The 26089-nt window shown below is 38.6% G+C and overlaps 3 protein-coding genes across 9 annotated transcripts; 1 reads left to right on the top strand and 2 right to left on the bottom strand.

Annotated features, from left to right (window-relative positions):
• Positions 1–557: 557 nt before the first annotated feature.
• Positions 558–7903, bottom strand: mboat4 (membrane bound O-acyltransferase domain containing 4). 7 transcript variants are annotated; one of them, XM_026252811.1, is made up of 4 exons: positions 6527–7903; positions 2055–2085; positions 1754–1978; positions 558–1676 (listed from the first exon to the last, which is right to left on the bottom strand). In XM_026252811.1, exons 3-4 carry the CDS (start codon positions 1930–1932, stop codon positions 743–745), a joined length of 1113 nt encoding a protein of 370 aa, XP_026108596.1. In that variant the 5' UTR covers positions 1933–1978; positions 2055–2085; positions 6527–7903; the 3' UTR covers positions 558–742. The 7 variants fall into 7 exon arrangements, with proteins under 7 accessions (XP_026108596.1, XP_026108594.1, XP_026108599.1 ...); XM_026252809.1 differs by lacking the exon at positions 2055–2085 and having other exon boundaries at positions 6459–7903; XM_026252814.1 differs by lacking the exon at positions 2055–2085 and having other exon boundaries at positions 1754–1900; positions 6459–7903.
• LOC113080683 (glycine dehydrogenase (decarboxylating), mitochondrial-like) lies at positions 5444–21512 on the top strand. The gene is made up of 25 exons (XM_026252806.1): positions 5444–5901; positions 6124–6202; positions 11042–11177; positions 11487–11651; positions 11824–11901; positions 12361–12508; positions 14078–14274; positions 14361–14457; positions 14537–14642; positions 14734–14873; positions 14965–15045; positions 15143–15240; positions 15398–15482; positions 15572–15613; positions 15735–15877; positions 16198–16273; positions 17770–17895; positions 18343–18492; positions 18791–18903; positions 18997–19135; positions 20092–20203; positions 20281–20376; positions 20463–20635; positions 20975–21055; positions 21137–21512. Exons 1-25 carry the CDS (start codon positions 5626–5628, stop codon positions 21272–21274), a joined length of 3075 nt encoding a protein of 1024 aa, XP_026108591.1. The 5' UTR covers positions 5444–5625; the 3' UTR covers positions 21275–21512.
• A 30-nt stretch (positions 21513–21542) lies between these two features.
• Positions 21543–25810, bottom strand: LOC113080767 (4-hydroxybenzoate polyprenyltransferase, mitochondrial-like). Its single transcript, XM_026252824.1, has 8 exons — positions 25690–25810; positions 25004–25498; positions 24747–24913; positions 24384–24505; positions 23302–23387; positions 23071–23204; positions 22795–22983; positions 21543–21850 (listed from the first exon to the last, which is right to left on the bottom strand). Exons 2-8 carry the CDS (start codon positions 25308–25310, stop codon positions 21710–21712), a joined length of 1146 nt encoding a protein of 381 aa, XP_026108609.1. The 5' UTR covers positions 25311–25498; positions 25690–25810; the 3' UTR covers positions 21543–21709.
• Between the last annotated feature and the right edge of the window lie 279 nt (positions 25811–26089).

Below are 26089 nucleotides of genomic sequence, written 5' to 3'. Positions count from 1 at the left end.
TTTTTTATTCACAATTTGTACAGTGACCCAACTTTTTTGGAATGGGGTTTATATAAAACTTTATGATTTCATTCTTTGTTTTTCGTTTCTGAATAATGAATGTAAAGGTTTTGTGTGTTGGTTTAAAAAACAATTCTTCAATTACCCTAATGTCTTTCTTTATTCTTTGAAACGTGTTGGACAAAATCCTGACAAACTGTGTGGAAAAAGCATAATATCTCACTACACTGTTATAGTAAACGGTGCCAAGATCCAAAAAAGAAAGAAAAAGCCTAAGTGGTATTCTTTTATTGTCCATTTTGGTCCATGGTTTATTAGTCATCAAAGGGATAATTAACCCGAATATGAAACTTCTGTCATCATCTTTATGTCTTCAAGTTATTTTTAATATTCTCTCATTTTTGTCAATCCATTAAAAGTTCATACAACCAAAATGTTTACCTGTTAAAAAAGACATTTAAAAAAAAAAGTATTCTGTATGAATCTAGCAGTTTAATTTCAGGGTTTATGAAAAGAAACAAAAATGTCAAATGATAAACATATTTAATTTAGGCTTTTATTTATATATAGACATACAGACTGATGCATACAGAGCACATTAAATATAATATATGGTATAAGCTCAAATATTCTTGCTAATCATGCAAGCTTGGTTAAGCTTTCATGTTTACTATATTTAATTAGATATTTGATGACATATTTGTATTACATTTGTATAGTTAACGCTGCTTCTGTGAATTTCTCACAGGATTATAATTATTAGAACACTCAGTAGTGGAAGCACAGCGATATATGAACACCAGAGCAGTTTCACTGACTCCAAGCTCTGGAGCTCCACACAGACAACAACACATGAAATGGTCAGTTGTGTAAAAGCCCAGTTTAAACACACATACAGCCATTTCCTCCACTTGGAGGTAAGCATTGGATGCAAGAAGTGATGCATTTTATAGTCCCCTTGCACGGTGACAGACCAGATGATAAAGCCCAGAATCTGACCTGGATGAAGGCCATGCCACCATGCTGAAAACAAAAAGGTCATAAACAGTGGAGATATGTTGGATCTTTTGAAGACCATTCTTCGAAGCCACACTGCCGTGGTTCTGTTCCACTGGCGTGCAAACGCTGAAGGACGACTCAATGCTTCAGTCACCCATGGACTGCCATCAGAAAACCCATCCCATGATTTTTTTCCACTGTGACTGTACCCATGGAAACCTATGCCTGCAGCATTGTTAACACATTCACTGACCTTCCAGTGTGCATAATAGTTCATCTTAAGTAGCAGTGACAGGATCCAGATCCATATTATGTTTTGACAAACGCAAGGGCTGTTTACTCTAAATGTGATTGATTTTAAGAGCTCCTTGAGAGGATATTTAATCCACACCAAAATTATAACTTGCAATATCTTTGAAGTAAGTCTCCTTAAATATGGAGTCAAATGTGGAGTCACACTCATTTGCCTAACAGACTGCACAAAAGTGTTAAAACTGCAAAGTGGCCCTCCAAGAAGTGCAGGAAAATTAAGCGAGTAGCTTAGAAATGGTATAAGGACAGACAGATCTTGACTGCTGTTTTGAAAAGAACTAGTGATTGTTCCCTCCTGCAGATCAAGAGATAGAGAAGAAACCCTCTGTGTCATCAACATTAGAGCAGATATGGCCAGTAATAGCCTGTTAGGAATAAAACGAGAGCTCACAATAGGTTCAAATTAAGTAAATTTATACAATTCATAATTTTAGAGAAATACCTGGAGTCTGGTGTCTCTTGAAGCCAGTATAACTGGTACTGGATGTACAAGTGCCAGACGGTTTGCCAACACATCTGCAGTCCCAGTGTCCAATGATGAATATGCGTTGGGTGTAGACAATATATCAGCAGCAGGAGAAGGACGGCACTGAAGAACAGCAATAAGCTGTATGAACCCATTGTTAGAATAGCAAAGATGAATCCTCCCAGTGTCAAATAGACATACCTTACAAGAGGAGATAAATGTAATTTCATAAATGATCTAAGAAAACGGACACAAGGATTATGTTGTCATACTGTACCTGTTAATTACTGAGAGATGTCCTTGCCTGGCTAAACAATAAAACAGAAATGCAAATGGCATGTTCACAAACTGGTAAAACAGCTGTGGGTTTCCATCACAAAATAGCCAAAAGAGATCCATCACCAGCCCAGAACTCTTCTAGTAGGCTAATGTGTGTGAGTAAAAGAGATAGCCTATTATAAATATGTACAGTATGGCTGACTTATTTGAATTTCAGAGTAAATTGTGTTTCTGGATTCCAGACGTGCATAGATAGACAGATATTCAGTATGTCACAGCTGTGTACTTATTTCCTAAATAGAATCTGAAAGAGTGCCAACCAAGTTATGAGTAAACAATCCTCTAAAACAGAATAATGGAAACACTTTTTACACACACAACAGGCAGAAAGACAGACAGACAGACCAACAGATAGAAAGACAGACAGATAGACAGGTAGAAAGAAAGACAGACAGACAGACAGACAGAAAGTGACAGAAAGACAGACAGATAGAAAGAAAGACAGATGCAATGACAGACAGATAGAAAGACAGATGGACAGACAGATAGAAAGACAGACAGACAGAAAGACAGACAGATAGAACAGATAGAAAGACAGACAGATAGAAAGACAGACGGACGGACAGACAGACAGACAGAAAGACAGACAGAAAGACAGACAGACAGAGAGAAAGACAGACAGACAGATAGATAGAGAGACAGATAGACAGACAGACAGAAAAACAGATAGAAAGATAGATAGATAGATAGATAGATAGATAGATAGATAGATAGATAGATAGATAGATAGATAGATAGATAGATAGATAGACAGACAGACAGACAGGTAGACAGACAGGTAGATAGATAGATAGATAGATAGATAGATAGATAGATAGATAGATAGATAGATAGATAGATAGATAGATAGATAGATAGATAGATAGATAGATAGATAGATAGACAGACAGAAAGAACAGATAGAAAGACAGACAGACAGATAGAAAGACAGATAGACATATAGAAAGAGACAGAAAGACAGACAGAAAAGATAGAAAGACAGACAGACAGACCAACAGACAGATAGAAAGATAGACAGGTAGACAGAAAGTCAGAAATAAAGACAGACAGACGCAATGACACAGACAGACAGACAGACAGACAGACAAACAGACAGACAGACAGACAGACAGACAGACAGACAGACAGATAGATAGATAGATAGATAGACAGACAGACAGACAGACAGATTGAAAGACAGACAGATCGAAAGTGAGCCAGACAGACAGACGGATAGAAAGATAGAGAGACAGAAAGTCAGACAGACAGAAAGAGACAGAAAGACAGATAAAAAATACAAACAGAATGTCAGTCAGACAGACAGACAGACAGAAAGAAAGAGAGAAAGACAGATAGACAGATAGATAGAAAGACAGACAGATGGAATGATAGAAAGACAGACCGACAGATAGATAGACATATAGAAAGACAGACAGACAGAAAGAATGAAAGACAGAAAGACAGAATGTCACATAGGCCTATAGATAGATGTATTCCCCACACTCAAAAAAAAAAAAAAAAACATCTCCATCCACAACCCTATGTGCCTTAGATGTCCTATTGTGTATATGTAGGGAACTTAAGTATGTAATTTATCTGGTAGTGTAATGTTTATTTAACAAAGAACACGTGACTGGGACAGGAATTTACATTTGGTTTGATTTTTTAAGGACTTTGCCGCCTCAGTTGAGAGCACCACCCCTCACCATATAAATATATATATATGTACAGGTGCTGGTCATATAATTAGAATATCATCAAAAAGCTGGTTTCACTAATTCCATTCAAAAAGTGAAACTTCTATATTTATTCATTACACACAGACTGATATATTTCAAATGTTTATTTCTTTTCATTTTTATGTTTACAACTGACAACTAAGGAAAATCACAAATTCAGTATCTCAGAAAATTTGAATATTGTGAAAAGGTTCAATATTGAAGACAACTGGTGCCACACTCTAATCAGAGTATTAACTCAAAACACCTGCAAAGCATTTAAATGGTCTCTCAGTCTAGTTCTGTATGCTACACAATCATGGGGAAGACTGCTGAATTGACAGCTGTCCAAAAGATGACCACTGACACCTTGCAAAGGAGGCAAGACACAAAAGGTCATTGCAAAAGAGGCTGGCTGTTCACAGAGCACTGTGTCCAAGCACATTAATAGAGGGGCGAAGGGAAGGAAAAGATGTGGTAAAAGTGTACAAGCAATAGGGATAACCGCACCCTGGAGAGGATTGTGAAACAAAACCCTTTCAAAAATGTGGGGGAGATTCACAAAGAGTGGACTGCAGCTGGAATCAGTGCTTCTAGAACCAATACACAAAGACGTATGCAAGACATGGGTTTCAGCTGTTGGATTCCTTGTGTCAAGCCACTCTTGAACTTCAAAAAGGACTGGACTGCTGCTGAGTAATCCAAAGTTATGTTATCTGATGAAAGTAAATTTAGCATTTCCTTTGGATATCAGGGTCCCAGAGTCTGGAGGAAGAGTGGATAGGCACACAATCCATGTTGCTTGAGGTCTAATGTATAGTTTCCACAGTCAGTGATGGTTTGCAGTTCCTGTCATCTGCTGTTGTTTGTGCACTGTTTTCTGAGGTCCAAGGTCAACGCAGCCATATACCAGGATGTTTTAGAGCACTTCATGCTTCCTGCTGCTGACCAACTGTATGGAGATGCAGATTTCATTTTCCAACAGGACTTGGCCCCAGCACACAGTGCCAAAGCTTCGAGTACCTGGTTTAAGGACCATGGTATCCCTGTTCTTAATTGGCCAGCAAACTTGCCGGACCTTAACCCCATAGAAAATCTATGGTGTATTGTGAAGAGTAAGATGCGATATGCCAGATCCAAAAATGCAGAAGAGCTGAAGGCTACTATCAGAGCAACCTGGGCTCTCATAACACCTGAGCAGTGCCACAGACTGATTGACTCCATGCCATGCCGCATTGCTGCAGCAATTCAGGCAAAAGGAGCCCCAACTAAGTATTGAGTGCTGTACATGCGCATACTTTTTAGCTAGCCAAGATTTCTAAAAATCCTTTCTTTGTATTGGTTTTAATTTATATTCAAATTGTCTGAGATACTGAATTTGTGATTTTCGTTAGTTGTCAGTTATAATCATCAAAATTAACATTTGAAATATATCAGTCTGTGTGTAATGAAGGAATATAATATAGCCTACAAGTTTCACTTTTTGAATGGAATTATTAAAATAAATCAACTTTTGATGATATTCTAATTATTTGACCAGCACGTATATATATATAAATGTGACTAAGGAAGCTCTAAACCGTGTCCCACACACCCCCTTCGGCACATTCAAATTACGGCGGAACCTGAGCGAGTGGGGCTTGTCTCTGCGTCAGAGAGAGTTCCCTTATCGATTGGCTGCTCCCTGTGCAACGAGGAGGCGTACGTTATAAAATAGTCACTTTTAAGGAATTTCCCAGACATTTAGTGGGTCAAACGCTGTCTGGCTGAAGGATTCTCCCGTACGATTTTCGTCAATCACAAGTGAAGAACATGCAGAGCTGCGCTAAAGCCTGGCGTGTTGTCATCAGCAGGTTGATGAACGCTCGCGCGCCGTTTAGGAATATGAGCAATAAAGGGGATGTTTTTAATAAACTTCAGCGTTTAACCGCAGACGTGTCTGCAAATGTGCGGTGTATGGGCACCTCACAAGTTTTGTGGTCTAGAAAGATTGAACGAATCCTGCCGAGACATGATGATTTTTCTGAAAGACACATTGGACCGGGTGACAAAGACAAAAGAGAGATGCTCAATACCCTTGGACTTGAGGTAAAAAAAAAAAAAAACGTTAAGTTTTTATTAAATGCAATGTTTATACACTAATATGCCATATTTGAACGCTTCATGTCAGCATTTTACTCGTATTGTAAACTTTGAATCAATTTTGCAAAGAAATACTGCAACGATTTTCGCTGACGACGACACTGATGATGATGATGATAAAAAATAAACCAAGTAACGTTAACGGTTTAACTTTTCTGTTGATTTCAGTCAATTGCTCAGCTTATAGAAAACACCGTTCCCCCATCCATCCGCCTTGGAAGAAGTTTGAAAATGGACGATCCTGTGTGTGAGTTGCTCTTTTACTTCTCTCAGCAGCCGCAGACCCAGGAAACACGTGTCGTTTGTTGTTATGAATTCATCATATAACGTTATTTGCAGCGACGACTCTGTATAAGACAAACTGCAAACGTCATTTCAGCGGTATTTGAAAACTGTGTCTGGAGTCATATTTTAGAACACTGGAATTATTCATTCCATTAAGCATTTTTAACAATTCTATATATTTTGTTTTACGAAATCTGTCGAATTAGGGTTTAACTAACCAGATTCTGACAAAGGAGTCCATCTGAGCGAGAAATGTAGGTTACACGCTCTTTGTGTGCCAACAGACCTTACTGGAGTGTTTTTCTCCGTTAAGTCTTCCTTTGAACATATTTGGAGTTGTTTTTGCGGAGCCCGACGAGCAGCACCAATCTCCTGACGCCCTCAGCCGCTGACAATTAGAGTGTAAAGTTCAGCGTCACACGGCCAGTTTGATCTGGTTAGCAGTAGCATTACATCTCGCGTGCGCCGCTCAACATGCAACTTTCCCTAAAGATTCAAAATTGAATTGCATTAACAATTAATAACAGGCGGACCTTTCATTTGCTTTTGCTATTATAAAGTGATCATTATTTAAAAAACGTATTCTAGGAAAAGGGTGTAAAACACGTTTTTAACAAGAATCTTAAAATGTAAAACACGTTTTTTTATATATATATTTATGCAGATGTTTAAAGTCTCGAGCTATAGTCTTCTGACAACATTTCACCAACCCTTTGTCAAGTCACAAGACCGTTTTCCCCCTCCACAAACTATAGTGTGTATGGCAAGATGAGCGTTTTAAAAGGAATATTGTCATTAAATAAATAATTTATTATAGTTAGTCTAATGTTTGACGTATGGCAGGGGTCAGTTTTCTCATCTGCTTTTGTGTGTCTTTAATGAAGCAAGCCATGCTGAAGCTGATGGGAGGGCTGGACTGGATTCTGCTGGTTCAGCTGCACAGAACTCGGTCTGCAAATCATCACTGCTTAATGAGATCTCTGATCTTTCCCTTTTGTAGTTTTATTAATATATTTTTTTTATTGCTCAAAATGGTCATGTTAAAAAAAGAGTACCTTTTAAAACAAATTTAAACGCTAGGCTATACATCAAGACCTCAGACAGCTGCTGCCTCATTCCCGTGCACATATTAAGCGTAAAACTTGTCATAATAACACCCCCCAGACATGTCAGTAATGTGTATTTCTTAACCCCCTCTCTAGCTGTTTTTACTACAGCATTATCTTTGGCCTGTTCACTTGCCATGCTGCTAAGCTGCAGCACAATGCCTCGGGAATTCGAGTGTTTCTGTATGAACCGGCTCCAGAGCCCTCAAGCTATTAAACTAGTTACCTAGCCATCAGGAAATGTCCCATATGTGCCTTACTTACCTTTTTTCTACTGCGTTAAGAATTGCGAAATTGGTTAATGCATATATTAATCCGTGAGATCGTGTGCTCTTGTATTATTCATCAGATCAGTGTAGGTCATGCCGTTGTGATGTTTTCCTAGGGTGTGTGTTTAAATGCCAGGTGTATTTGCCAATATTTGTAAAGATTTCTAAAGCAATTGTTTTGCACTTGCGAGTCATTTGAGAAGCTTCCTAAAAATATCAACTCCTGAGTCACTTGCGAAACAGAAGATGAATTTAATTTGATGCAACACAAACAATACAGGTTATTTACTAGGGGTGCTCCGATCACGATCGGCCGATCGTTATGCGCATCTCAACAGTAAAGCCGGTTTTCTAATCAGCGGTTAATTCCATCAGGTGCGTGATTTCACATAGAGCAGCTGTTACTACACAGAGCCGTTGTTAATAGAGAAGATGCGCAAATCCACTTCATTTTCAGCGTTTTTTGGAGCATCTTCTCAGTTAACAACGGCTCTGTGTAGTAACAGCTGCTCTATGATTAGAGAACCGGCTTTACTAACGAGATGCGCATTAACGATCGGCCGATCGTGATCGGAGCACCCCTATTATTTACTGTCAAATCAGACCAATTCTTTCATTACTATATAAATGACTCGCAATATACCGTATTTTCCGGACTATAAGTTGCACTTTTTTTCATAGTATGGCTGGTCCTGCGACTTATAGTCAGGTGCGACTTATTTATCAAAATTAATTTGACATGAACCAAGAGAAATGAACTAAGAGAAATGAACCAAGAGAAAACATTACCGTCTACAGCCACCAGAGGGCGCTCTATGCTGCTCAGTGCTCCTGGAGTCTACACTGAAATCATAGAGCGCCCTCTCGCGGCAGTAGACGGTAATGTTTTCTCTTGGTTCTAAATAAATGCGACTTATAGTCCAGTGCGACTTATAGTCCGAAAAATATGGTAAATGCAAAACTACTCCGTAAGCATGTGAGCACAGTTTTATTAATCTAGGGTGTTTTATATGGAGTCAAAATAATGCGTATATATACACAAAAAAAAAATTTGAGTAAAGTATTGAGGAAAATAATTTAGCTTTTTGCAAACAAAAATAAAGAATTGCAAAACATACATGGAATTGCGCAAAAGCAATGATTTTGCAATACTTAATTTCTATGGCCATATCTTTTTATTTATTTGCAACACTGCTTTTATTTTGCATGTCAGTCTAGTTTGAGCTTGCGATACCGTTTTTTTTTCCCTTTGCGCTTAATTTTTCTGCACGTCTCGCTTTGTGGCACTGTTTTGATGTGGGGGTGGAGTCAAGGCATGGGGGCGTGTACAACATGCCTCCCTGGAAGTGATGTCATCTGCCCGAGACGCAGCTCACTGGTCCGGGTACTGTCATGATGAACAGAGGCTTGCGAGTGGATCGTTTCTTCTTATTCAATAGCATTAAAACATTCATGTTTTCGTTTTATTTACTTTATTTACTTTATTAGCAATTAAAATATAGCGCCTAAAAAAGCTTTCTCCTTCTCCAAAGCACTCGGGTAGTTGCAGTCCTGAGGCGTCTGCTGTTGCTAAGCAACCATGACCTGCTCTCTCCATGAAGACGCGGAAATTTCAGCAAAGGATAAATGGATTTGCAGCACTGAAAATCACTTGCAGTAGCTCTGCTACTACATTTATTTCAAAATGCCAATCCATGTATAGCTATGTTCAGCTGCTCCTTCATCTTGGCTGAGCTTTCAACGTTGTTACGGGAAAGGATGAAGCTTATTGGTTAGTTCTTGTCACATGACCTGCGGTGCGCTTGCGGCTCTCTGAAAAGTTGATGTTTTTAACTCCGTATGGACGCGCCTGGAAAAAATGAGCGTGTGTGTGTGGCGACCGCGTAGCTTCCATTATGAGCATAGACCGTAAAAGAAATGGACACAGCGACCCCATTGGATTCAATGGAGACAAGTGAAGTCAATTAGAAGCACTTACTTCCTGGGGGTCGGGCGTACTGTGCAGACTCAAACTGAGCTTGTTGACGTAGATGTCACGTGAGCAACCTGTAAATCTTCTAATCGCTGTGCCCAGAGAAATCTGAATCACCCACCGAATCTTCCAGAGAAGGCGAGCATGAACAGGAGCAAATTTGGTAAGGATTCTGATTAATTATCTCCCTTGACTTCATGCCTCCACGTCCCCCGATAGCCTCATGGACAGTAAAAGATTGTCTGCGAGCTTTTCCTCGGTAATTTCTCTACTGTGCGACAGAGAGTCGCTGGTTATGACGCAATCGTTAGCCTATTTTTTACAAAAACTGCTTCCACGGGACCATAATGTAAGATACAAGGTAATGGAGCCTTTTATACATTTTTGTGTTTCTTTAGAAATAATTAATGGACAAATGGAGTCTTTAAACGCCTCAGATGTAAAGTTATTCGCTGTCAAAGTGACGCCAAAATGAATGGGATTTAATGGAATGCTAAAAGCAGGTGGGGGTCCGCTAGCCAAGGGCGGCGCCCAGGGGTGCTTCAAAAAAATATGAAACGCTGCCCCCCTGATTATTCGCTTGATTTGGTCATGTGCCTATGCTACAATACGTCTAGAGTGCCCTCTACTGGGTAAGATGTCAAAGAATAAAATAAAAAACAAAAGGTCTAATGATAGACCGTAAAAAATGCGCTACACATGGCATTTTAAAAACCGGATATTTTATTTTTAGTTTGATTACGGATATTTCACGTCATGTTTGAATGCATATTCGAATATCGAATAAAAAGTGACATCCCTAGTTTGCTCAAGTTAAAGAAGTTGTTGACATGAACATCTGCTGTTTATTTCTCTCGATTAAAATGTGTATTGTTTCATTTGGTTAACTGCATGTGTATTAACTGATTGTTTAAAATCTCTTAATTTGTGGAGGATGTCAGTGCACAGAAGCGTTGTTCACATTAGTTCAGTATTTACTGCTAGTTTTAATTTGAAAAAATGCAATTCACTTCATAAACTATAAATTACATAATTAAAGAGGTCTACGAATCAAGTTTCATATCAGTCTCGACTTCGCTTTCCTTTTACACAACTCCTGGCATAAATTAATATATGACTGTCATTGTAAGATAAAGCTTGAGTCTTTTTCGTTTCGTTTTGTCGTGGCCACGAGTTAAATGCATAAACAAACCCGTGTGACCAGAACAACCTGAGATTATCAGACATTGATAAAATATTTTTATCCATCCCACAGTCCGTTGATTGTGTCTTTTATGCATTTATGTGCATATAAGGCTATTATAATTTTTATCATTTTATAATTTTATCATTATTCATATAGGCTAACCGTATATAATAATGAATTAAAAGTATAATAATAATAAATTAATAGATATGGCCATGGAAAATAAGTATTGCAAAATCATTCTCATCTTCATGCTTTATGACTGCAGGTGAGAACGAAATTCTTGATTCGCTCCAAAAGATTGCTTCAAGGAACAAGATGTGGAGGTCCTATATTGGAATGGGTTATTATAACTGCTCCGTCCCACCAGTCATACAAAGAAACCTGCTAGAGAATTCGGGATGGTATGTATCTCTTGCAGTTTGAATTTCACCTTCTGCTGGCCCAAAATAAAAAAAAATGGACCCATGAAATTTTTTTTAGACAAACATCAACTCATTGTTTCAATCAAGGGACTAAATATTTACAGCCTCGAGCTGAAACCTTGTATATTAGTTTCTCATGGTCTGTACAGTTTTAGTCAAAAAGCTAATTGCATTTTGATTATTTTATCACATAAACTATCAGTAGCGTGCACAGCATAAGATAAATCTTGTGACTGGGGCTGAAGGTCTTTGGTTTAGGCTTCAGTGATTTTTTTTTGTGTTCTCTAGGGTGACCCAGTACACCCCCTACCAGCCTGAGGTCTCTCAGGGGCGCCTGGAGAGCTTGCTCAATTATCAGACCATGGTCTGTGATATCACGGGAATGTCAGTAGCCAATGCGTCACTGCTGGATGAAGGTACTGCTGCTGCTGAGGCCATGCAGCTCTGCAACAGGTCAGTGAACTAACTGCTGGAAACATCTGTGAAGAACAGGATTCCACTGATCAAAGAGACATTAAGTCTGTTAGCCAACACCTGAACCAGCTCATTCAGGTCTTTGGTGTGCAGGATGGTGTGTCCCCAGGGCTGGGAGTGCTAATTAACACTCACCTTTTCCTTTTCAAAGACAAAACAAAAGAAGAATTTTCTACATTGACCCACGCTGCCATCCACAGACTATTGCAGTTGTGCAAACCAGAGCCAAGTAAGGAAGTACACCAACATATAAAATAAAACAATATAACTTTGTCCACCCGTCTTTGTATCTCTCTAGCTATCTATCCATCTATACGTCTCTGTCTCTCCATCTGTTTGTCAGTCTACCTGTCTGTCATCCATATATCAATCCGTCTGTCTGTGTGTCTTTCTTTTTATCTCTATTTTTCTATCCATGTCTCTGTTTTTTTTCTCTCTCTGTCTGCCTGTGTATGACTGTCTGTCTGTACATCTAATAATCTCTCTGACCATCCTTCTATCCATCGGTCTGTGCCTCTGACCCTTTGTCTGCGTCATTCTTTTGTCCATCCGTCTATCCTTGTGTCTGTCTGTCTGTCTCTCTAACATCTGTCTTTGTCTCTCTCTCTATCTGTCCTTCTGGCTATGTCTCCGTCTCTATCTCTATCTCTCTATCTGTCTGTATTGATTAAAAATTTGTATCCTTTAGTTACATTGGTGTGAAGACCGTTCTAAAGCTTCCTCATGAGATGGACTTCAGTGGGAAGGATGTTAGCGGGGTGCTCTTCCAGTATCCAGACACTGAGGGCAGAGTGGAAGATTTCACTGCACTTGTTGATCGGGCTCACAAGGGTGGAGTATGTACCACGCTGTTATTATAAAATTCACATCTGCACTTTGCTGATACCAGTTTTTGCATATGGGTTGTTGATGTGACGTGGCATTTTCACTGTCCCACAAGATAAAAATATAATATAATTAATATTGTCATTTTTAAAAATGCAGTAAATCATTAAACATTTATTTGTCCTACATGGAACTGTTGTTTATAAAAGCAGCAGTTTTATTCAAATGTTTTTTTTTTTGTTTTTTTTTTGAGGCAACTCAAATTGTCCCATGGTGTGACTGTCCCAAGCATTGTTCAATAAATTACAACTTTTATAAATTAAAAAAAGCATAAAATTAATACCTCCGGCATAATTTTACAAGTGTGTCTATTTTGAAGGACTCAATTCATGATCGTGTTCAAGAAAGCCCCCTGTCAAGCCCATGACATGTGCATATGGTCAGCTAAACTGTATGTTAAACTACATAATCATGGAAAATTATGCAAATGCTAACTGCTGATGGCAGTCATTAATTGACAGAAAATGTCCTCTGGTGGGACGCCTCTACTGTTACACCACAGGACAAAGATGTCACACCAGAGGACAAGGTCTCTTTAAAAAGATTTTAAAAATATTAAATAAGACTGGTTTAATTCATTTTATTCATATTTTTATATATATATTTTTTTAATAATTACATTAAACTATTTTCTGATGTTAGAAAAAGTCATGAAAATAAGTCTAAAATGTCATCCTGTTTTTAAATAGAAAGATTGAGGGAAAACAATTAGTGGAAAAGAGAGGACACGGAAATATAGACAGAAAAATAGAAGAATTTCATTAAGATACTAATTGAGAGGTTTTTTTAATTTTATTGTTTTGTTTAAAAAAACATGTTGCTATTGTTTGTATTTAAATTAAAATTTCTTTCTCCTTTTTACGTTCAAAATGAAATCAAAATAATTTAATAACTAGAATTTCTGTCCTATGGTGTGACGTGACCACAGATCTGTTTTTATCTCAAAATATCTTAAAGAAGAAAAAAATTGTGACAATTGCAATAGGGGAGATATAATAATTACAAAATGTTATAATTTTCAGCAGTTTTGGATTTCTTCAAAAATGGTCTTTTACTGCCTATTTGTCAACTACCCATCAATCGGGTTTTACTCGAACCATTTATTCCGAATTAATTTATTCACCCCATGCCACTCCAAACCTGTTAGACTTGTATTTTTATTTATTTTTCTGAGAGACATGAAAGGGGAAAGAACACACTGTTCTTTTTGAGCTACTAAATCGTTTAGGGCTCTCATCACTGATGTGAAACCTGGTGTGTCTTATCTTCATGGAAAGTTTTAATATGGAAGTGAGATTGGGTACATGGAGGAAAAAAAAAGTCATACAGGTTTAGAATGACTTGAGGGTGAGTAAATTGATAAGTCATTTTTGGGCGAAGCAAACTATACAAGTGTTTGCTTAATTGCAACAACAGAATCCGTTACTAGTTTTTGTGCACATATCTATTGCAATAGCCGATTTGGTCATGTTCAAAGCACCAGATCTGATTTTTATTGTTTTTACTTATTTTTTTCAAAGGCACTGGCTTGCTGTGCCACAGACTTGCTGGCGCTCTGTGTGTTGCGTCCTCCGGGTGAGTTTGGAGTGGACATCACCTTGGGCAGCTCTCAGCGCTTTGGGGTGCCTCTCTGCTATGGTGGGCCTCATGCTGCATTCTTTGCAGTCAAAGAAAATCTGGTTCGGATGATGCCAGGAAGGATGGTCGGAGTGACCAGGTGACTCTGTAATTTATTGTCTCAAGGCTTCAGTGAACTTTGCTTCATCTGTGCTGGTATCAGCTGACAAATGTTTTGTGTTACAGAGATGCAGCTGGTAAAGAGGTTTATCGTCTGGCTCTCCAGACCAGAGAGCAGCACATCCGCAGGGACAAAGCCACCAGCAACATCTGCACTGCTCAGGTAGAGCTTCACAAATCTGAAAATACTTGAGATATTTGTGAAGTTAAATGTCTGTACTCAATTTTATTGTTTTATTTAGGCTCTTCTTGCAAACATGGCTGCCATGTATGCCTTGTATCATGGCCCTCAAGGATTGAGGCACATTGCAGAGAGAACCCATAATGCAACATTGATTCTGGCAGAGGGCAAGTTGTTCGACTTCTGTTTACTTTCTTCTTTTAAGAAGAATTTAATAAGAAATTTTGTGATGCTGATTGTTTCTCATTGTTATAATAGGGCTGAAAAGAGCAGGGCACAAACTCCAACATGAGAACTTCTTTGACACGCTGAAGATCAACTGTGGCGTGGCCGGAAAGGACATCTTAGAAAAAGCTATGCTGCGGGAGATCAACTTACGAGTGTACAGTGATGGGCTGGTGAGGCCCGTTTTTAAAAAAAAATATGAACAAGTTTGCACTTTTTTAATTTTTACCATTATTTTACTAAAGTTTATTGATGTGGTTTTAGCTTGGAGTGTCTCTGGACGAAACAGTCACCGAGAGAGACTTGGACGATCTGCTCTGGATCTTCGGTTGTGAATCCTCAGCTGTAAGTTCTTGCCTAAATCCAAAAGATTTCAATTATTCTTTAAAAATAATCTAGTCTCCTTGCCCCAATGAGATCTCATCTTTTTGACATTTATCAGGAGCTTATTGCTGAGAAAATGAGTGAACGAACAAAAGGATTGTTGGCAAGCCCTTTCAAGAGAACCAGCAAATTTCTTACCCATACAGTGTTTAACAGGTTTGTCTGCCAGTTTTAATGCTAGTTGTTGTTTCTAACAGATGTTTATCAATGAAACTTGCTTCAAAATCAGAAAAGCTGGCTCTTGTTCATCTACGTGTATAGATCTATTGAAAAACAGCAGAATAATAACTGTAATATATCACTTCAATTTCAGCTATCACTCAGAGACCAATATTGTACGTTACATGAAGCGCCTGGAAAATAAGGATATTTCCCTCGTACACAGTATGATTCCTTTGGTAAGTAAAGAATCCGTTTACTTTGGCGTTTATCCACTGTAATGATTTAACATGCAAACTTTAAAAGTAAACTCTGCTGTTGAATCCAGGGTTCGTGCACAATGAAGCTGAACAGTTCCTCAGAGCTCATGGTGAGTCGGTATTAATTTGCTCTTTCCTTTGTATTGCTGTATGCAAAATGGTATCTCTGACATTGCCTCATTTCAACCAGTCTGATCTTTTCACTGTTTCACTGTAACCTTTCCACAACAGCCAATCACCTGGAGAGAATTTGCAAACATCCACCCTTTCGTGCCACTGGATCAGGCTGAAGGTTATCAGCAGCTCTTCAGACAGCTAGAGAGAGACCTTTGTGAGATTACAGGATATGATAAGATCTCCTTTCAACCAAATAGGCAAGTGTCCTGCCTGATATTGTTGTTACAAGATCAAAAACTTAATTTATTTTAATCTGTCAACAGTGTTCTTGTAGTTGACAAGTCAAATTTCAACCTGACGCATTGTTTCATTCAGGTTTCTGGTGCTGATAAGTTTTGGGGGGGGGGGGGGGGTGTAGGCATTTATACATTCTGCATTGTTGACACTTTATCAGGATCATTAGCATACTGTACTCTTGGACAAGGGCCTTTTGAAGCAATCTTTGATCTCTGCTGTGCTCAGGCAGAAAGGTTACATGTACATGATTTAGATTTTTTTTTTTCTCTTTGTCCCATAGTGGTGCGCAGGGGGAATATGCTGGCTTGGCTGCAATCAAAGCTTATCTAAATTCCAAAGGAGAATCTCACAGAACAGTGAGTATCATCCTGCAGTTCAACACTCTGTAGCAAAGTCTCCTTTCATTTAACTTCAAGACTGTTTTACCTTGGGGCCATTTAAAAACATACGTGATCTTTGAAGTATCAAATTGACCCTTGTGACTTTTCCTAATCTTAATCTAATAACACTCTGTTAACTTAACAACTATCTGTTATTTCTTGAATGTCCTCCTTAAAAAAAGTGGAAAATGGTTGTGTTTTATACCTGAGAGAAAATGGTTGGAAAAGTGGTAAATTGTTAGTGAAGAGTGGAAATAAGGTCAGCGACAAGAAGTTTTTTATTTTTTTATTTTCATCATCTTGCTAATAAGCAGATCTTAGATAGCAGATGTAGCTCTTAAAACAGCCAAAGTTCAAACTGCCATGGTTGAGGAAATAGTCATAGAAAACAACCCCCCTGTTACAGGATTCAACTTTAGTGCAAGACTCCATATTTGGAGATTAAGATATACAGTCCAAGGATGATAAGTTTGTTCATGGTGACCTATTGAAAATTGCATAATGCTAAGTGTTGTGTCCTTGGTTCTGAATGTGTGTCATATAGTCCGTGACATTTTATTTGACATTTAAAGTAGAATTGGAGATGTTCAATTAAAATTTAATACACCCAAATGAAAAATTGCCAAATGCCAATTTGGCAGCCTCATGCCAATTTGTATATCTCTGGAACACAAAAGGATTGATAATAAAAGTAGACCTAAACATATGGCTCCATGAAAGTAGTCCATATGAGCTACTGTATAAAAGCTTCAGGAGGAACAGACCAAAATTTGTTTTGATGAAAGTAATTAGCAGAATATGTGTAAACTCAAATGTGAGATCACATCTTGCCAAGCGTAGTGTTTAATATATTCCCTGGGTTTCACAGACAAGGGTTAAGCTTAGTTTAAGACTATAATTCATGTCTGAGAAACTTCCACTGACATTTCTTAAAATAAATTAGTGGCATTGTTTTGTCACCAGTGTGCAGATGTACACCAGTAATGCTTTTCGTAAGGCATGTTTATAAAAGGTACTTACCTGTCCTAATTGGACAGGTCTAATCCTGGTTTTAGCTAAACTCTGTCTGTGAAACCAGGCCCTAGTGTATAACTAAGACAACAAAAATGTGCATGTTAAAGATGAATACAATTTCTGTGCTATTAGTGTCACCATGTGAAATTACAAAGCAGTAACCACTGCAGATGCTCTTTCTGCAATGGAAAAATAAATGTTATTTTCCCATGCAACGTGCCAGCTATTGTCCCACACTGGCTAAACACCCTCTGGATCAGTCCGCTACAGTAGCAATGCCCCGAACTCTCGCTACTGGTTGATCTGATCCGAGCAGACCTCTCTAAATGTTTTGATGGTGCCTGGGAGACTCTGTTTACACACTTGGGGGAGACATAACCATGAATGGCATATTTTGTATACATGTATGCTTGTTTTGTCCATGTAATCTTCTATATCAAATCTGTTGGATTTATCAGGTTTGTCTGATTCCCAAATCTGCTCATGGAACCAACCCTGCCAGCGCTCAGATGGCAGGCATGAAGGTTCAGGTGGTGGAGGTGGATAAAGATGGCAACATTGATGTGTCTCACCTGAAAGCCATGGTATGTACAGTGATTTAAAATGTCACATTTAGTATCTTTTGTCAACAGGAAGCCTTTATCTTCTGTTAGAGAGCTATTTACACTGATACCCTTGTCTATGATAACATTATCTTGTAGGTGGCAAAGGTGAAGGGTGAAATTTCTGCCTCACTAGCAGCACCAATTATAAAAATAATGACTAGGATAAAAACCATTTTCCTGAACTCATGTCCTAACTGCCACTGATTGAGCAGACTAGTCCAAACTCTCATGTTGCTGCGGTGTAATGATGCTCAAACGAACAGCTATGTTTTGAAAGCTCAGTGTTTATACTGTAGGTTTTGGAGGGAATCAACCTATAAATAGCTTGGTTGTAGATGGGAGAAAGTGTTTTTAACATTAAAACAATTACATCACCTTTAAAAATAGACTTCACTGAATCAACCATGTTTTCTTGGTTTTTGTCAGGTGGACAAACATAAGGCCAACTTGGCTGCCATTATGATCACATACCCCTCCACTAATGGTGTGTTTGAGGAGAATGTGAGTGAATTGTGTGAGCTCATCCATCAGAACGGCGGACAGGTCTACCTGGATGGTGCCAACATGAATGCACAGGTCAGACGAAGAACGAACCGTAACGCTTTAGAATATGGCAAAATTAAAATCGACTAGCAATAAACAGTACATTTTCCAGAATTTATTAATCTTGGTTAATGTTAACTCCCTCATTTTTACATTAACCGTTGTAGGTGCTGTACGAATGAACCATGCACCATATTTCTGAATTAATTAAAATAAATGCTAACCGGTTTAGAAACAAGAAGTGTTTTCAGAGAGCTGTATTCACAGTGATGTAAGCTTTTTACATTAAGTGTGCATGTTCTTATAGCGTTTTCATGTTGTTCTGATTCAGGTTGGATTATGTCGCCCAGGAGACTATGGCTCAGATGTGTCTCACCTGAATCTCCATAAAACCTTCTGCATTCCTCACGGTGGTGGCGGCCCTGGGATGGGACCAATAGGAGTGTAAGTGTTTAGAAGGGAGCAGACCTGCTCTACTGAATCTTTCAGAAAGGTTGAACTGTTGACTTTAGCTTACCATATGGCTTTTTTTGACAGGAAACAGCATCTCGCTCCCTTCCTTCCCAGTCATCCAGTGGTGAGCATGCAGTCCAGTAATGCAAGTTCTCTGGGCACCATCAGTGCCGCTCCCTGGGGCTCCAGCGCCATCCTGCCCATCTCTTGGGCTTACATTAAGGTCAACACTCACATCTTACCTTTTTGTTTATCTGAATTGCTGAATATCTGAAAATAAAACACTTAAATCATTTCAGACACACAACATTAAATGGTACAGTATGAACAAGAGATAATCATTTTGAGTAGGGGTGCTCCGATCACGATCGGCCGATCGTTAATGCGCATCTCATCAGTAAAGCCGGTTCTCTAATCAGTGGTTAATTCCATCAGGTGCGTGATTTCACATAGAGCAGCTGTTACTGCACAGAGCCGTTGTTAACTGAGAAGATGCGTCAAAAAACGCTGAAAATTAACGTGATTTGCGCATCTTCTCTATTAACAACGGCTCTGTGTATTAACAGCTACTCTATGTGAAATCACGCACCTGATGGAATTAACAGCTGATTAGAGAACCGGCTTTACTGACGAGATGCGCATAACGATCGGCCGATCGTGATCGGAGGACCCCTAATTTTGAGGTTTGCCAAGTGAGCAAACCTTATTTGTAAAATTATTGGTGGATTTAAAGAGTAACTTAGTTGACCAAAGATCCAATGCAAATTGTCATTTATCACCCTCAAGTTGTTAAAATCTACACAAGTTGTTGAGTTCAACACAAAAGATGATATTGTTGATTGTTGCCACTGACTTCCATATTATGGAGAAAAAAAACCCTATGGAAGTTAATGGCTACTGTCAACTGTTTGGTTATTTACATTCGTAAGAATATATTTTGTGTTTGGGAAGATTTGGACTACTAAAGATTTGAAACCAATAAAGGGTGAGTTAATGAGAAGTTTTTCATTTAGAGTGAACTGAGTTTAGTTTAAGGCAAAGGTCATCTAAATGTAAAAATTAGGAAATATCCATTATAAAGCCAATACCTATAGAAAATAATATAATCTAATAAGGTACCAATAAATCATGCATCCCCAATTTATTCATCTAATATTTGATTTATTTTCCATTTAACAGATGATGGGTTCAAAGGGTCTTGCTCATGCTACAGAGGTGGCCATCCTTAACGCTAATTACATGGCTAAAAGACTGGAAAACCACTACAAAATTCTTTTCAGGGGCTCTAAAGGTTTGCTTTATTGAATTTAGTTTATTTTTTTGATGTTAAATTAATCGAAATACCTCACATTTATTTTGCATTTGCAGGATTCATTGCTCATGAATTTATTCTGGATGTGCGGCCTTTCAAAAAGTCGGCAAACATTGAAGCAGTTGATGTAGCTAAAAGACTGCAAGATTATGGTAAGTGGAAAAACCTCTATGAAGTAAATGTTTGGCTTTAAATATGTTTGATTAATTTATTGATTCACCACCATCTTTTATGACAGGCTTTCATGCACCGACCATGTCATGGCCTGTGGCTGGTACTCTGATGATCGAACCCACCGAGTCTGAGGACAAGGCCGAGCTCGACCGCTTCTGTGACTCGCTGCTGGCCATCCGGCAGGAAATTGCAGACATCGAAGAGGGCCGGATGGACTCCAGGGTTAATCCTCTCAAGGTGAGCGTTTTAAAGCTTAACTAACTTTACTTGAACCCGGAACATTCCTTATCTGCAGCATCGGTGCAGCTTTAATCACATGTATAGTAATGCACACATGCTGGAAGTCTATGGAGCATAGAACTATTTGTATTCCTTGTCATATTTTATGCCCAGAAGAATTAATAGAAGCACTTTTATTAAAAACACAAGCTTCTCATTTCTGCATTTAAACCCTATAGACTTTCAGTAATTGCTTTTTGAGTTTATGCAGTAATCACATTGATTCTAGGACTGAACTTTTATTGAATCTGGATCTTTCTGTAGTTCCTCTAACTTGTCCTTTGATGTTTTCCAAAGATGGCTCCTCACTCACTGGCCTGTATTACCTCCACCACATGGGACAGACCTTACTCCAGAGAGTATGCTGCTTTCCCCATGGTGTGTGTCTTGCATCAATATAAAAATATATAAACCTTGCGTAAAGTAAATGTTTTTATTCACTCAACCCTGTTATTTCAGCCTTTCGTGAGACCTGAGACCAAGTTCTGGCCCACAATTTCAAGGATCGATGACATCTACGGAGACCAACATCTCGTCTGCACATGTCCACCCATGGACGTCTACGAGTCGCCATATGAAGAAAGGGCTTCGTCATGACCTCATTACTCAATGAAATGCTTCTTCATCCAAATGAACCATTCCCATCAAATATGATCATTTATTCTTCCCTGTGATTACGGTCTCTTCGTAATGTACATGGTGCTTCATATTTCCTTTTGCATACAATGCACAAATAGCTGGCCTCTACTCCTCTGTTACTCTACTAAAATGATCCAAATCTGATTCAGATACTGTAATTGGCCTTGTTGTTGGTTTTATATTTTTATTTACTGTATAAAAGTTTTTTTCTTTTTTTTTTTTGTCAGTTTGTGGGCATAACTTACTGGCAATGTTCTCAATGTTAACATTAATTTTATAGATGTAAGTTTTCTTATTATTTAAGAAATCGAGCCTGTTCGTAACAATTCAATAAATATTTTAAGAATATTTACTGGTTAACATGTTTCCATCAATGGTACTATTGGAGTTAAGTTATGTTTCACACTGATGGTCATTTCTCATTTTCCATAAGTTTCCAGTCACGATTCCTAAAAATAAAAGCAGTCCAAGGTTTCGGTTTGAAGCAAACTTTTTCCAGCAGTCCTCAGGTCTGTTGATGTCCACGGCGTAGATCTGTGGCACACAGAATAAATGATTGTCAAAGTAACCATTTATTTTATAAATTCATTATTTTCCATCAAATATTGATATGCAATTAATCTGGTGTGTAATCATTTAATTTTAATTAAAGGGGTGCTATTATACTTTTTTCAACTTTAGTCTGTAATGTTGCTGTTTGAGCATAAAAAAATCTGCAAAGTTAAAAAGATCAAAGTCCAATTCAAAAGGAGACCTTTTATTTAACAGAAATCACTTTTCAAAAACTCATGGTTGGAATAAAACTCATTTTCCGGGGTTTGTAATATCACAAAGATTGACGAATGGCACAAGACCTGGTTGAGCAGCACTAGAGAAGACAACGAGTGTTATCGCTATGTAGGAGACGCGCTAGTGTTCCCAACACAGACGAGCTTAGAGTGGTTACAAACATCCACTCAAATTGATTTGGTTTTGACCATAGACTGTATAAAAACAGCGGCAATCCATCTGTCACACTGGTGGTCATGCCTTTAATCATGTACAACTTTAAGGCTTAATATAATTTAAAGTTTAAAAAAATAATAATCCCCCTCAAAGTAGTCATAATGTGTAAAATTAGCACATTTCCCGACCAGGTGCCGAGTGCTGTCAATCATAACACACACTGGCCCAGCCAACCAATCAGAGCACATCTTGTATTCCAGAAGGCAGGCCTTCATTTGATACAGGGACTGTTTGAGCCATTCATGCCAGACTGGGGAGAGAGGTATCGTAATAATGTAGAATATGTTAAAAAATAATGTGTATGAGAGCCTGTTCTAGTATACCCCCAAAAACAAAATCAAGACTTAGTAAAATAGCATAATAAAACCCTTTAAACCCACTGATAAGCCAACGTTTTTTCTTCAAAAAGCTTAATTTGTTTTCTTGTAACCCAAGGCAGGCTACAACTATCAAGTACAGTTTATCTTGCTCACCTGATGTGCTAGATGAATGGCCACTGCAGACACTGCACAATAGTAGGGCAAAGTCTGGTCAGCATTAGCTCCTGCTAGAACCAGCCCTGACAGCATCGCCCCAGTGAAGCCACTCAGCCACAGTTTGGTGTTCTCCTGAAACCTCAGAGCTGTGGACTTCACACCCACTTTTAAATCATCATCTTTGTCCTACTTGAGAAGAAAAAAATGGATCACCAAATATACACTATGCAAACAATAATGTTTGGTTTGATATTAACTAATCAGATACTGTACCTGATGGGCATAGATTGTGTCATAAATCAATGTCCACATGACACCAGATACATAGAGAGGTAAACACACCGACCAATCACATGATCCCTTCACAGCAGACCAACCCAGAAGAGCACCCCAATTAAAAGTGAGACCTACAGAGAGAAAAATTAACAGAAACACTTTCAACATTGTTTTGGAAGGGTTTGAGAAATTGGTATAGAAATATTTAGTACATTAATAGTAACACACCTAAAACAAACTGTGGCCAGTATGTGATTCTCTTCATGAGAGGGTATGTGACCACCAGCGACAAAGAAGCGGCTCCAAGAGCAATGCTAGAGGAACACAGTTTATCAGTTAGAAAAATTAAAGACGGCATGAAACGGAAATTGCAATCGTCTCTTAATCTTTATCTAAAGACTTGAGATATACTAAAGACTAAAGATATAGCAACAAAATAAACATTAAAGTGCCCCTATTATGCAATTTTCAATATGGCCTTTCATGCAGTGTGTAGCTGTAGGTGAATGATCTGCAAAGTTGTTAAACCCAAAGTGCACAATAAAGTTATCCAAAAAGAAAGAATCGAGTCAGAAAAGACTAAACGAGTCTGCATATTGCATAATACCCGCCTATATTCTTTGTTGGCTGTCTGCAAACAATTTGACCCTGCCCTCAAACACGTAATTTTACTGACAATTGCTTCTCTAATTTTGGGGAGTTTAACACTGGAACCATTTATTTGGACCAGCTGGCTCCACTCCAATCACAACAGACTGGGACTTCTGACCAATCTTAGCAGATCAGGCTCACGTAAAGGAGGGATTTAGAGAGAACTGCTTCGAATGAATCGTTGGAAAATGAGGTGATGCATTTTCGATAAAACGAAAGGGTTGTTTGAACTTGCATGCATGTAAACCTGTTGTAGGAGATTCCAAAAGCAATATTAGGAACTTTAAAAATAGCAAAATAGGTGCACTTTAATATAATATCAACCTGAAAGTTCAAATACTACTCCAGTCCCAAATATTTGCAAAATACTGTTAACACTTTAGTTTAGGGACCAATTCTCACTACAAAGTAGCTGCTTATTACATACATATTACTATCATATTGGCTGTTTATTAGTATATATAAAGCACATATTAATGCCTTAGTCTGCGTGACCATATTTTAGATCTTATACCTTATTCCTAAACTTAATGTTTACCTTACTCAAATTAAGAGTTTTTGAGGTATCAGTTGTAAATAATAAGTTAACTGTAAGAATTGGTCCTTAAACTTATGCGTGACCAACATATTGTGTGAAAATACTGTAAAATAGAAAGCACCTGTAGTAATTGAGGCAGAGCAGAACCCCCAGTGCTAAACTCAGCTGGCCTCCAAGGAAAACCAGGGCCTGAAACTGTGTGATCTCCCCTGATGCAATGGGCCGAGTGGCTGTCCTTGACACCTATCACAAATATGCCATATCCCAACATCAGATTCCAGCAGCCAAGAACATATCCATCCCAAGTGCCTTTTTTTGTCCTGAACCTTGCTAACCGTCTAACTGTACACTTTCATTCGACCCACTTTTTAAAGATTCAGCCGGATTAAAGTGATAAAAAAAAGCACAAGTTGACTTTCTGGGAGGACTAAGAGAATAACATGATGAGGAAACAATCCATCTTCTTCTACATATGTACTCTTACCTTCACGTCAAAGTCTTTGTCCCACATGTCATTGATTGTGCATCCTGCTCCTCTCATAAGTAAAGCTCCCACACCGAAGAGCGCAAGCATGCGCAGATCAGGAAGGCATCCTGGGTCGGCCGCCAACCCAATACTCCACGTACAAGGAAGATAAAGCAGCCACGTTCCTACAAGAACACATTGAAATGTCACAGAAACAAACAACTACTTGTAATTTGGATAACAACACATTACATCTATGTTTCACATGAGCTCACCTATGGGTTTGTCCAGCCTCATCAATCTGAGGTACGGCTGAACAGAAGCTGGGGCTGAGTTCACAATCCCAGCAGGAGTGAGGCTGAAAAACCTTCTGCCACAGCTGTGACCTGCCAGTGAAGGAGGCCATATTCTCTGCCTGTGGTCATCAGTTTTGTTAAAGCCAGATCCAGGCTGACAGAAGGCTCTGGCGATGTTTCCATGCTGTCTTCTAAAACCTGAAAGACGGGCAGCGCAGATCTGTGGTAGACTCCTCTTCAATGCATGCGGCTCAAGCAGTGCCAGTAGTCTGGTGCACGACATCATCTTGTCTGCTGAGCTGTCATGACCAGCTGTCAGTAAGAGATGTCACGCTTCATTGTGTACTTGCATTCAAGTGCAAATCAGGGAACAGTGAACCTGACAACACTGACAGCAGGGAACAGATTACTGACGAGTGATGAAAATGCCAACTTGAGTGAATCTTGTGCCAGTATCCTGTACGTGTAGTGAAACTAAACACAAATTTAAGATATCAAATATTATGCTGCATCTGTTAAACTGAACACTTGCTATGTGTCAGTGTAGTCAACACTTGCTTTGACCATTGAAACGCTCCTGATTGACTAACGGTGTTACAAGCAGCAACAAGCCTCGCCAATATGTAATATACGAATAAAAATGAAAGACCAGTAGTGTCGATTACCTGAAATATTGAATTTCAGTGACAGCTGAACAATTTTGAAGTCCTCTTGTCCTTCACGTTGTGTGCGCCGTCGTCGTGTTCCCCCTGAAGCGTTTGTTCTTCTGTATGGTTCCGCCTGTGACTGTGAAACGTTTGCTGGTTTGAATCCTCATTTATTCTACTGTACATGCCGTCTTTCGTGTTATTCTGTATTTGTGAGCACATATTTAAGATGACGTGTACAGGAATATATACAGATGCTATTATAAAATAATGAACACAAAGAAAAAAATAATTTGTGTGCTTTTAATGTTGGGTGGGCTTTGTTTTATACTATTTTATTCAATAAGTGATAAGTATTAGGTTTAAGTAAAATTAGGTTTGGTTTAAATAAAATGACAATTCTTTCCCATAAATGTAA

The sequence above is a fragment of the Carassius auratus genome, chromosome 5, assembly GCF_003368295.1.
Source record: "Carassius auratus strain Wakin chromosome 5, ASM336829v1, whole genome shotgun sequence".
NCBI classification, from domain to species: Eukaryota; Metazoa; Chordata; class Actinopteri; order Cypriniformes; family Cyprinidae; genus Carassius; species Carassius auratus.
This window is presented reverse-complemented; position numbering and strand designations above follow the sequence as displayed.

Excerpts from the sequence above, each read along its gene's own strand:
- mboat4 (XM_026252807.1), bottom strand. The coding sequence starts at position 2,176 with ATGGATCTCTTTTGGCTATTTTGTGATGGAAACCCACAGCTGTTTTAC. Across the intron at positions 1,979-2,054 it reads CATCTCTCAGTAATTAACAG|GTATGTCTATTTGACACTGG; the intron begins GTACAGTATGAC and ends TCCTCTTGTAAG. Across the intron at positions 1,677-1,753 it reads CAAGAGACACCAGACTCCAG|GCTATTACTGGCCATATCTG; the intron begins GTATTTCTCTAA and ends TATTCCTAACAG.
- LOC113080767 (XM_026252824.1), bottom strand. The coding sequence starts at position 25,310 with ATGATGTCGTGCACCAGACTACTGGCACTGCTTGAGCCGCATGCATTG. Across the intron at positions 24,506-24,746 it reads ACAAAGACTTTGACGTGAAG|GTGTCAAGGACAGCCACTCG; the intron begins GTAAGAGTACAT and ends TATTTGTGATAG. Across the intron at positions 23,388-24,383 it reads CTCTGCCTCAATTACTACAG|CATTGCTCTTGGAGCCGCTT; the intron begins GTGCTTTCTATT and ends GTGTTCCTCTAG.
- LOC113080683 (XM_026252806.1), top strand. The coding sequence starts at position 5,626 with ATGCAGAGCTGCGCTAAAGCCTGGCGTGTTGTCATCAGCAGGTTGATG. Across the intron at positions 14,874-14,964 it reads GAGTGTACAGTGATGGGCTG|CTTGGAGTGTCTCTGGACGA; the intron begins GTGAGGCCCGTT and ends ATGTGGTTTTAG. Across the intron at positions 15,483-15,571 it reads TACACAGTATGATTCCTTTG|GGTTCGTGCACAATGAAGCT; the intron begins GTAAGTAAAGAA and ends TGTTGAATCCAG.